This window comes from Echinops telfairi, unplaced genomic scaffold (genome assembly GCF_000313985.2).
Source record: "Echinops telfairi isolate 266 unplaced genomic scaffold, ASM31398v2 ScPeMD7_7469;HRSCAF=8507_0, whole genome shotgun sequence".
Classification (NCBI taxonomy): Eukaryota; Metazoa; Chordata; class Mammalia; order Afrosoricida; family Tenrecidae; genus Echinops; species Echinops telfairi.
The window spans coordinates 32,232,753-32,244,029 of record NW_022111372.1 but is presented as its reverse complement, the minus strand read 5'-3'; the positions used below and the strand labels follow the sequence as shown (position 1 = coordinate 32,244,029).

At 39.7% G+C, this 11,277-nt stretch overlaps 1 protein-coding gene and 1 non-coding gene across 3 annotated transcripts in view; both read left to right on the top strand.

Moving 5' to 3' along the window:
- The window catches only part of LCA5L (lebercilin LCA5 like), a 33,154-nt gene extending 25,401 nt beyond the window's left edge, over window positions 1–7,753 (top strand). For both annotated transcript variants that reach the window (XM_004696921.1, XM_045284607.1), the window contains 2 exons: window positions 202–316; window positions 7,050–7,753. In XM_004696921.1, coding sequence (XP_004696978.1) covers window positions 202–316; window positions 7,050–7,753 — 819 coding nt within the window. The remainder of the gene's footprint in view (window positions 1–201; window positions 317–7,049) is intronic.
- A 2,178-nt stretch (window positions 7,754–9,931) lies between these two features.
- LOC115873573 lies at window positions 9,932–10,074 on the top strand. The gene has a single exon (XR_004048473.1). It is a non-coding gene; the product is annotated as a U4 spliceosomal RNA (small nuclear RNA).
- Window positions 10,075–11,277: the final 1,203 nt, after the last annotated feature.

Genomic DNA, 11,277 nt, shown 5'->3' with positions numbered 1-11,277 from the left:
GGGGGGGGTCATACTACTCTGTCCCACTGGGTGCTTGGAGTCAGAGCCGACTCAACAGCAGTAGGTTTTATTCCATTTTTTACAAAAAATAAAGTAAGCAACAGTCACTTGTTCTGTATTAAAAGTATTTGTATTCAATAGAATGAAACAATTTTAAGTTATCTAAACAAAAATTATGTGTTTGTGATGATTTTTCAATAGAGTAAAAAGACAACCGTAAGCCTTGCTCATAAGGAAAAATCAACTGAATTAAACAGTGAAATTCTGCACTATATCAGTAAACTACAAAATCAAGATTCTAAGAAAAGGCATGAAGGTAATTTTCACAATGTTTAAGTCTCTTTAGATTTTCTTAATTGGAAATCTCAAAACATATAAAATGCACATAATAAGCAAAAAGATGGGTACATTAGTGTTCTCTGGACATTCAGGAACTCACTCCCTGTCAGTGTGTTGTGCTGTCTACATTATGAGTTTCACTCACCAGCCACCGGTAGGTATTTCCGTTACCAGCAGGGTCACCCATGGCGAACAAGCTTTAGAAAGGCTTTCAGATTAAGAATGGATTAGAAAGAATGATTAGGTTGCCCACTTCCAAGGGATTAGCTATTGAAAATCTTTTTTTTTTATTGTCTTTTGTTTTTCTGTTGTTGGTTTGTTTGTTTTGTGGTGGTTGATCTTGTGGACTTTTGTTTTTATCATAATACGACCACCAAAACAGACCAGAGTCATTCATAACCCATGAACAAGCAGATGGATTCGGGGATCCCACTTGACTCTAGCCCTTATCCAAGAAGAGTTTGTTCTTATAACATGGCCCTGCTCCATACTTGCCTTCATGTAATGAGCACTGAAGATAAGGGTGCTACAGCAAAGTGTGGTGAATTCAGAAAGCAGATGGTGCCTGGCTATCCATTAGAATAGTAAAGGCTTGTATTCAAACAAGCAGCCATCTAAGTGAAGCATCAACTGAATAAGCACACCAACCTATGTCATCCAAAGATGACAATTACAAAATCCACATATGACAAAGGGAAAAGTATCAGAGCTTAAATTGTGAACACCCAATTTGTAGAAGGCTATGGAGGACAGTGGGAGCCCAAAACCCATCTGCAGACTACCTAGTCAGACTAAGCCTCTGGCAGATCCCCTGTAGCCACAGGCAAGGGACTTGAACAGCTTTACTGTCAGACAAAGATCATTGTAAACTTGATGATGGTGGATAGAACCATCGTATAATATGGTAATTGGTTGGTTGACCTACCTCCCTCTTGACCCAAGCTGAATTTGCTCTAGGCTCAAGTATTTCTCATTTGTTCCATGACAGAAAATTTCTCTGGCTTTTGAAATATTGATGGTGGTCGTTTCTTTTGTACTCTTCAGTTGTATTTTTATCTTTATATTATTATTATATTCTTCTTGCCATTTTGTTTTGGTTTTGTTTTTTGTTTCTGTTTGGTTCCCCACTTTGTGAAGCACAGAAGGAGTTGATGCATAGAAACAATGACTGATGCAGTGGTTTCTCAAAGATATGGAGGGTGGGGTGGGAAGGGGAGGTGAGGGAGTTGGGGAGCAAATAATGAATGTGGGAGGGGGGAAGGAACATTAGAACTGATTGTAATGATGTATATCCAACTCTTTTTGAAAGCAATTTAACTATGTAAGTATATATGTGAATACTTTATCAAGAAAACTACCTTTAAAAAGAAAGAAAGAAACCAAACTTGTCCAACGGTTACCGTGAGTGAAAGAGGAAAAGTTTTTTTATGGAGCACTGAGTTTCTGTTAATAGTGATGGAATCACTTGCAAAATAATATCAATAATGGTTGTACAACACAAAGAGTATATTCAATGGCACTGCCTTATACGTGCAGAAGTTGTGGAATCGGACAATGGTTTGTTGTGTATATTTTTGACATATTAGAAAAATAATAACTACATGAATAACAATGAGTTCAAGGAAGAAGAAAATATTCTCAAATTGAATGTGGCAATAATTGTACAACTCTTCTTGATGTGATTGAATTATTGAATTGTATGACGTGATGAATTGCTAATAAAGCTTTTTTTTTAATTGTCTAAAATATTGGCTCTTAAAATACAAGTGGGGGAAAAAAATACAAGTGGGGGAGAGCTACCTCCTCAAAGCAGAGTTGGCCTTCATAACAGAGAGAACAAAGCACTCAGGACTTTCACTGGGGGACAGAGCATGACTCAAATGAGAAAGGACAGCTGTAAGGATCCATCAATAATCAGACTGTGGAATGTGTGAAATATCAATCTAGGAAAATTGGAAGTCATCAAAAATGAAATGGAACACATGAAAAACAATATCCCAGATATTAGTGACCTAAAATGGATCAGTATTAGCCATTTTGAATCAGACAAGTATATGATTTACTCTGCCAGGAATGACAAATTCAAGAGGAATGGTGTCACACACATCATCCAAAATAACTTTCTGATTTTTTTTATTTCAAGCTCTATTTTGAAGAACAATCCTGTCTGTGATAATAGTGATATACCTCCCAGGAAGACCAGTTTATACAACTATTATTCAAATGTATGCACCAATCCCTAAAGTCATTGATAAGAAATTGAAGAACTCAACCAGCTTCTTGAGTCTGAAATTCATCAAACATGCCATCAAGATACACGGATAGCTACAAGCAATTAGAATGGGAAACCTGGACACGAAGGGGAAGGATCCCACCACTTCTGCCACCAAGTAGATTCTAACTCATAAGAAGGTGGAACTGCCCCATTTTATTTCCAAGAGTGTAAATCTTTAGTCACAGTAGCTGGAAATCTTGGCCTTGGTTATAGAAAGGAAGCTATAAATCCTATAATAAAATTTTGCAAGACTAACAACTTCTTCTTTGCAAACACCTTCTTTCAACAACTAAACGATGACACATGTGGACCTAAAAACAAACTCATTTCCATCAAGTCAATTCGGACCCATAGTGACTCTATAGGACAAGGTAGAACTGCCCTGTGTTTTCTCAGACTGTAACTATTTATGGGAGTAGAAAGCCTTATCTTTCTCCCATAAAGCAGCTGGTGAATTTGAACTGCTAACGTCACTATTAGCAGCCCAACACATAACTCATGGTACCACCATGGCTCCTGTATATGCGGACCTAACTAGATGGAATAAACAGGAAGAAAACTGACTACATCTGTAAGAAGAGAAGATGGAGAAGCTTTAATATCATCAGTCAAAACCAATCTAGAGGCTGACCCTGGAACAGACCAACAATTGCTTATATGCACGTTCAATTTGAAGCTGAAGAAAATTAAAACAATTCCATGAGAGCCAAAATAATGATCTTGAGTCTATCCCAACTGAATTGAATAGACCATCTCAAGGGCAGATTTGAGGCATTGAACACTAATGGCCACGGACTAGTTATGGGATAATATCAAGAACTTCATATATGAAGAAAACAAAGAGTAATTTAAAGGACAGGAAAGAAAGAAAAGCTCCAAATGGATGTCAGGAGAGACTCTGAAACTTGCTCTTGAGTGTAGAGTGGTGACAGCAAATGTAAGAATTGATGTAAAAGAGCAAAACAGAAAACTGCAAAGGGCAGTTCAAGATGACAAACCAAAACAATAAAATGTGCAAAGACCTACAATTAGAAAGCAAAAAAACAGGAGGGTGGGGGACACACTCCACACTCAGCGTATCTCAAGCTGAAAGAACTGAAGAACAAAGTCAAGCTTCAAGTTGAAATATTGAAGGATTCCATGGGCAAAAGATTGAATGATAGGGGAAGTATCAGATGATGGAAGAAATACATAGAGCCACTGTAACAAAAATAATTGGACACCATTCAAACATATCATGAGGCAATATATGATCAAGAATGTAGGGCACTGAAAGAAAAAGTCCAAGCTGCACTGAAGGTATTAGCAAAAACTGAGGCTCCAGGAAATATTCCAACAAACTAATGCAATGCTGGAAGCACTCATCTATGCCAAGAAATTTATAAGAAGCTCCCTGGCCAACAGACTAGAAGAGATCAATTCTACAGAACAGTGATGCAACAGAATGTGGAAATTATCAAACAACATAATATTGCATACAAGTAAAATTCTGCTGAAAATAATTAAAAAACAATTGCAGCAATACATACAGGTTGCTGACACACTCATATTGTGGAAAAATGAAATAAAAAGATAACGGAATTTTTCCGTGAAGTTTTTTAAGCGCGTGCGCGCGCGCGCGTGTGTGTGTGTGTGTGTGAGAGAGAAAGAGAGTAGTAGCAAGCAAAAATCCAGCTGAATAAAGGGCAACATTATCATGATAAGAAAATGCTCTCTAGAAATAAGCTAAGTTAAACAGAGAGGCTCTGTTTAAGAAAGCAGTAGCAGAGTTGTGAGTGGTCCCTTGGAGGGTTAGTAACTGAGTCCTGGTACCTGGTAGAGCTGTGCTGTCAAGTCCCAGAGAAGATACCAGAAGGAAATGCCTGCTCAGAATTGTCTGCTTTTAAGATCACTAAGCTCTTGGGAGATGAAAGGAGAGTTTCCATGAGTGGAATCTGAGTCCTCGGGTAATGCAGGCTGCAAGGTATCACACAGAGTGCTGCGCCTTCCTCAGTCCAGGGTCAGGACAAGCCAACGTCTGGTCCACCCTGCACATGGTGCATGAAATGGGCAACAGCACAGAGGTAGTGGGGATGCCAGCCCTTTGCATCTCAGGTCTTCTCCTCTGGCCTGGCTGGCCTCCACTTCTGTGAAACAGCCATCATTCCATATCTCTCTTCACCATGTCCTCTCATCCCACTTGTCTACTGGATCTTCTGTCTTTCTTAGAAAAAAATGATTTAAAAGCATAACCTAGAGGTGCCTTCTTGAGATTGCGAGCATGTAAGGTAAATGCACATAGTGTCATGACTATGAATTTCATTATTCTGTCCTTTAGTAGAATAATGGTTGGCTATACATAAAATTGTAGTTTGGAAAAGTTTTCCTCCAGAAGGCATTGTCCTTTGTTTTCAAGTTGCAATATTATAAGGCTCCACTGCTAACTGTATTGTTAGCAGCAAAACACAGAACTTACTACACTACACCACTAGTGGCCGAGTGGGTTAACCATTGATTTCCTAACTACAGTGCCAGTGGTTCCAAGCCACCAGTCTTTCTAAAGGACAAAGGTGAGGCTGTCTACTACTGTAATGACTTAAAGTCTCAGAAACCAAAATGGGTAGTTCTGCGCAACCCTATAATTCTGAATCAATTTGATGGCTGCGAGTTTTTGTTTCATTTTTTTGTTTTATTTTATTTTGTTTTGTTTTTTACTAATAAGAAGTCAAGGTGAAACTCTACAGAGCCAGAGAAACAACTTGTGAGGAAAGATCTGCTCCTGATAATTACCAGAAGTCCCCAGGACAGTGAATCACTTGCATTGTGTTGGACCAGAGTGGAGAACTCTTGATAAACACACCAGGCCTTCAGTAGGAGCCCTGGAAAGGTCACATGTTAGATGTGGGGTCAAACAAGTCTTTTAAAAGTTTAAATACTGTAATCTAAAAGTCTGACCGACTCACCTGCAAAGCCACTGAGTCTGGTGCAGTTCAGTGGAAGCAATTCATCATACTTTCAATCATACTTTCAGTTACTTCTCCTGTTAACTGTTTTATTTAAGTTTTTGATTCACCTTTAGCCATTCTAATTTTCTAAAGAGTATGTATCCATTCATTTGGCCAAAACGTTTTATGTCAGGCACCGTTCTAGGCATTGGGGGTACACCCGCAAAGGAAAACAAAAGCCCTATACTGGTGTGTCAATAGACAGGCAATAAATACAAATGAAATATGTTCAATGATGAGTGCTATAAAAAGGAAATAAAACTGAAGAGGGAAAAGAACATGAAAGGCCAAGGAGGGTAGGTGAAGTGAGGTTGAGAAGCTAGCTCTAACAGACTTTCCAGGAGGGAAGGCATGGACCATGAGGATGCCCAAAACAAAAACCACTCAGTGCCGGGAATAGACAGCCTCATCTTTCTCCCATGGGACAACTGGCTCAAGTGCTGACCTCCTAGTTACCAGTTCATATGTGCAGTTCAGCTACACTCCCAGAGCTGTGGAGACTGCAGGTCTGAAGGAGGCAGAGTGGCTGACAAGGGGAAGGACTGTAGTAAGATACAGGTGGGGAAGAGGGGAAGTCCAGATAAGTGATGACTTCATAGGCAGGGTAAGAATTTGGGCTTTATCTCTGAGCAGAAAGGGAGCTGTAGAAGATTGGGGGCTAGTCTAACTGGAGCTGCCTCCCTCCTGCTCCTGTTAGTCTGGTTTTTTTTACTTCCCTAATGAAGTAATGAATTAATATATTTTATGCTAATTTATCCCTTATCCTCTTTCCCAACTTTTCAGTAGAATACACAGTACGTTTATTTTTAAATTTTCTTCCAGTAAAATAATTTTTGGCCATTAATCTACTCCTCTCTGAATATTTACCAGATTTTTGTAGTATGTTTTATGTATTATTAACTTTTAAATAGCTTGTAATTTCATAACAAACTCTAGCAATGAAGAATAGATGTAGCTGGAAAGCAACTCAAGATTATAGTGGGAGATGGTGCGACCCACCAGAAAGGAGTGGCCCCAGGAAGGTCTGTGCGGTGCTGGAATGGTTCAGCAGGATCTTGATGGTGGGGGTGGTTACATGAATCTATCACTCAGAACGATACACTTAGGTTGTACCAAAGTCAATTTCCTGGGTTTGAGCATGTTACAGTTCGGTAAGATACCCGGGAGAAGTATAGTTCTCTGTCCATCATCCTGTGACTCGATAATGATTTTAGAAGAAAAACTACTTGAAAATAGTCTTCAATTTCTGTTTTGATTTCCACTGGCATCTAGTGGATCCTAACTCAGAGTGACCCTATTTAGGGTTTTCTAATGTAAATCTTTGTGAGAACAAACAGTCTTATCTTTCTCCCCCAGAGCAGGTGATGGGTATAAATATGGCAGAAAACCCAACTTAAAATGGAAATTCATTCATTTTAAAGAGCACTAAATTGTCTATTTTCCTAATATAGATTTATCTCTGGAAAAGGTACATCTAGAAGTACAGGCACCTGTAGAAAATATTGACAAAAAGCCAAGAGAGAAAAAGGAAAATCAAGACAAGCAAACCACCTTAACTATTGAAGAGCAAGCGCTACCATCAAAAACTATCCCAGTCATTCATCCCCAAGAGGACAGGTATCAAGAAGGTGACACAGAAACAGGAAAGTCTGAGAGTCTAGAAACCAATGACATGAATGAAATACCTGGTAAGTACGCGGTCCCAAACTCCAAAACATCCTTCCGACAAAGAAAGCATTACTCATTCACAGAAACGATTGAAAACTTGCACCAGGGCCTTCCTACTTCAAGTGGACCAGCCAACATAAGCATCACAAGAAGCAAACAGCGCAGTAACACAGAACTGAAGTTAGAACCCAGTGGGTATGAGCCCTCTTTTGGTAAGTCTTGCAGAACAAAAGCAAAAAGCACAACTTTTAGAGACAAGAAAACCAACCTAATGGAAGAACTCTTTGGATCAGGCAATGTCTTGAAAGATGACGACACAAGCCCTGCTGCGAAAAGGCCGGAGGAGCCTGTGAGAAGTGAAAAGACGCACCAGCTGCCGCCCAGTCAGGTCTCCGCCAGCAACGCGTTCGGAGATTCTAAAGTAACTGTTGTAAATCCTATTAAGTCATCTTCACCCCAGGAAGGCAAAAGAAAAATAATTATTTGAATATAATCATTATCCTAATACATTCTGGTTTGATATACTGGTTCTTATGTGCCTTTAATCTTACAAATGTATGGTGTGAGACTTTCCGTGCGTAAATTGACTTTAGACAAAGTTTTGTTTTAATGCGATTCTAATTCCAAAAACCAACTGGCTGTTAGTCCATGATAATGTTGTAAATCCTGGAAATTGCAGCTTTTTTTCACGAGTAGTTCATCTTTGGGCAAAATGCTGTACTACATCTCTTTAATGTGCTGTGGAAATCCATAACTCGTAAATCTAAGTTGGTCAACCCAAGACATACACATCTCATGCACATAAGAACTTTATCAGCAATGAGTCACATTTTAACTGAAAAACATGGGTGTAGCTTTGAAAGAGGACATTCTGATCAAAAGACTCTGAATTTAGAACGGAAATACACAGCAATTACCAAGCTTGGTTTTATGGAAATCATTTTTAAGGAGTCTCTTATTCAGCCAAGGGGACACCTAAATTCCCTGGGTGACACTTTCCTAATATATACTTAATATCAGTATTTTAAATTTATATTTGTTACATTTATTTTGACATTTTTCTGTTACAATTGTTTTAAATATAAAAATGTATCACTATAATTGGTATTCCTTCAAGCTAAGCTGCTGCTGTTGTTAGGTGCCATCAGGTTGGCTGCGACTCACAGTGACCCTGTGCACAACAGAAGAAAACATTGTGTGGTCCTGGGCCAGCCTCACAGTGGTTCCTAAGCCCATTGATGCAGCCCCTGTGTCAATCCATCTCATTAGGGGCCTTCTTCTCTCTCACCGCCCTTTCACTTTAACAAACATGCTGTCTTTCTTCAGGGGCTGCTCTCCTGACAATATTTCCAAAGTATGTAAGTATTTCCAAGTATTGTCATCCTTGCCTCTAAGGAGCACTCTGGCCTTACTTCTTCCAAGACAGACCAGTTTGTCTTTTTAGCAGTTCATGGTACGTTTAATATTCTTCTCCAGCACCACAATTCAAATGCATTGATTCTTCTACTGTCTTCCTTATTCAATGTCCAACTTTCACATGCAAATGAGGCGATTGAAAACAGCATGGCTTGAGTCAGGAGCACATTAGTCTTCAAAGTAACATCCTTGATCCTCAATATTCTAAAGAGGTCTTGTTCAGCAGATTGACCCAATGCAATGCGACTTTTGATCTCATGATGGCTGCTTCCATGAGCATTGATTATGGATCCAAGCAAGACAACATCCTCGAAACTTCAACCTTTTCTCTATTTATCATTTTGCTACCTATTGGCCTAGTTGTGAGGATTTGGGTCTTCCTTACATTTGTAATCCACACTGAATCCTTGATCTTCATCAGGAAGTATTTCAAGTCCTCCTCACTTTCATTAAGTAAGGTTGTATCATCTGCATATTGCAGATTATTAAAAGCCTTCCTCCAATCCTGATGCCACTCTTCCTCATATAATCCAGCTTCTCTGGTGATTTTCTCAGCATACAGATTCAACAAATATGATGAGAGAATACATCCCTGACGCACATCTTTCCTGATTTTAAACCATGCAGAATCCCCTTGTTCTGTTTGCATGTACAAATTCCGCATGAGCACAATGACGTGTTCTGAAATTCCCATTCTTCTCAAGATTATCCACAGTTTATTATAGTCCCCACAGTCGAATGCCTTGGCATAGTCAATGAAACACAAGTAAGCATCTTTCTGGTATCCTCTGCTTTGAGCCAAGCTCCATCTGATATCATCAATGATAGCCCTCGTTCCACATCATTTTCTGAATCCAGCCTGACTTTCTGCCATTCCCTGTCAATACTGCTGCAACCATTGTTGGATGATCTTAAGCAAAATTTTACTTGCATGCGATATCAATGTTTGTGCATTGGGTTGGGCCAAGCTAGCCACAAAGTTCTAATTAATAAATGTATAAAATTAAAACAGTTCATATTAAGACTGTCCAAATGTAAGTCAAGGAGATCTGATGGCACTGAGCATCGGGCTTCTAACTGCAAGACTGGCGTTTCAAACTCCCTAGCTGCTCCTGTTTCAGGAGCCCTGTGGAGCAGTTCAGCTCTGTCCCATTTGTCAGAGTCAGCTCAATGGAAGTGGACTACAATGTGAAGCAGTTCATTGACCTTCATGTATTTATGGCAGCAAGTTATTTAAAATCGGGGTCAAAGCTTTGCGCAGTGGCAATATCATAGCCAGTGAGGTTTATCCGAGGCGCGATTATTGCTAATTGAAAACTTTTCCCAATACCCCGCCGTGACGACTTGAAATATAGTCGGCATTGGCAATTTTTGACAGTGTCTACGGAGACAAAAATAAATAAAAATTTAAAAAAAATAAAATAAAATCAGGGTCAAAACTATTCCACTGATATTCGTGGTTTGGTATGTAATATTAACATGTCAAATTAGCTTTCCACTCAACAATGTATACCCATTTTGTTCATAACAGTTGAGTTCCCTTCATTTAACAGCACTTTTCCCACATAGTCCCTGGGTTCCCCTTGACTATTCACCTTTCTTTCAGGTCCCTTCCTGCCTTCTGGAGTTTGTTTGGGAGCCAGTGCTGCCCTTTTTGTCTCCTATCATTAATTTTCCGGAGGAGTATGTTCTTCAAAAGTGTCTTTGGTCATTTTATAGGCGTGTCTGTTGTCTAACTGAAAGGTGACCCCCAGGATGATCCGATGATTTTGAAATGTTCTGTCATTCTGTCCGTGACGCTTCTGCAGGCCCCATCAAAGTGGCTAGCAGTTGTAAGTGGGCCTCATCTAGCTCTCCAAGTGCTGGAGACTGTAGTTGGAGTGCTCTTTTCCTCCTTTGAACTCAGTTTCCTTGCGTCTTTGATTTTCTTTACTCTTCTTTACTCCAGACAGGGAGGGGTTAATAGTTACTTCTCACAGAAAGATGCTCACTAGATTTTAAGAGCCCAGGGGTCCCTCTTCACAGCAGGATGTAAAACATTCTCTTTGTGAACAATGTGATGCTATTTGACCTAGATGTTTCCCCAACACTGTGGTCCTCAGGCCCCAAATCCAGTGACATTCCCTCAAGGTGTTTGGATATGTATTAACACACTTTTAAAAGCTAACGATAGTCAAATAAATTTCTAAAAGAGTGCAAACCACAGTGGGAGAAGAATTCTATCTATAACCAATAAGCATAAGCTTTGACCCTTGTGGAAACGCTGAGAGGAAGAAAAGAGAAAGCATAGATGAAGGAAGGAGGGAAGGAGAGGAGAGGGACACACATGGGAAGCGGTTTCTGGTAGTCAGGTTTTGTGTCAACATGGGTAGGCCAGGGTTCTCAGTAGTTTGACAGCAATGCCCCACAGTGGGATCTAACAATGTTATCAATCCTGTAAGCAGCCGGCAGCTGGGGTGGAATGCAGCCTTTGATTGGGTCACTGTATTGATACAATTGGAAGAACGACTCCAGGGGCTGTAGCCGGCTTTTTAAAATCGTTTTATTAGGGGCTCATACAACTCTTATCCCAATCCATACAAACATCAATTGTGT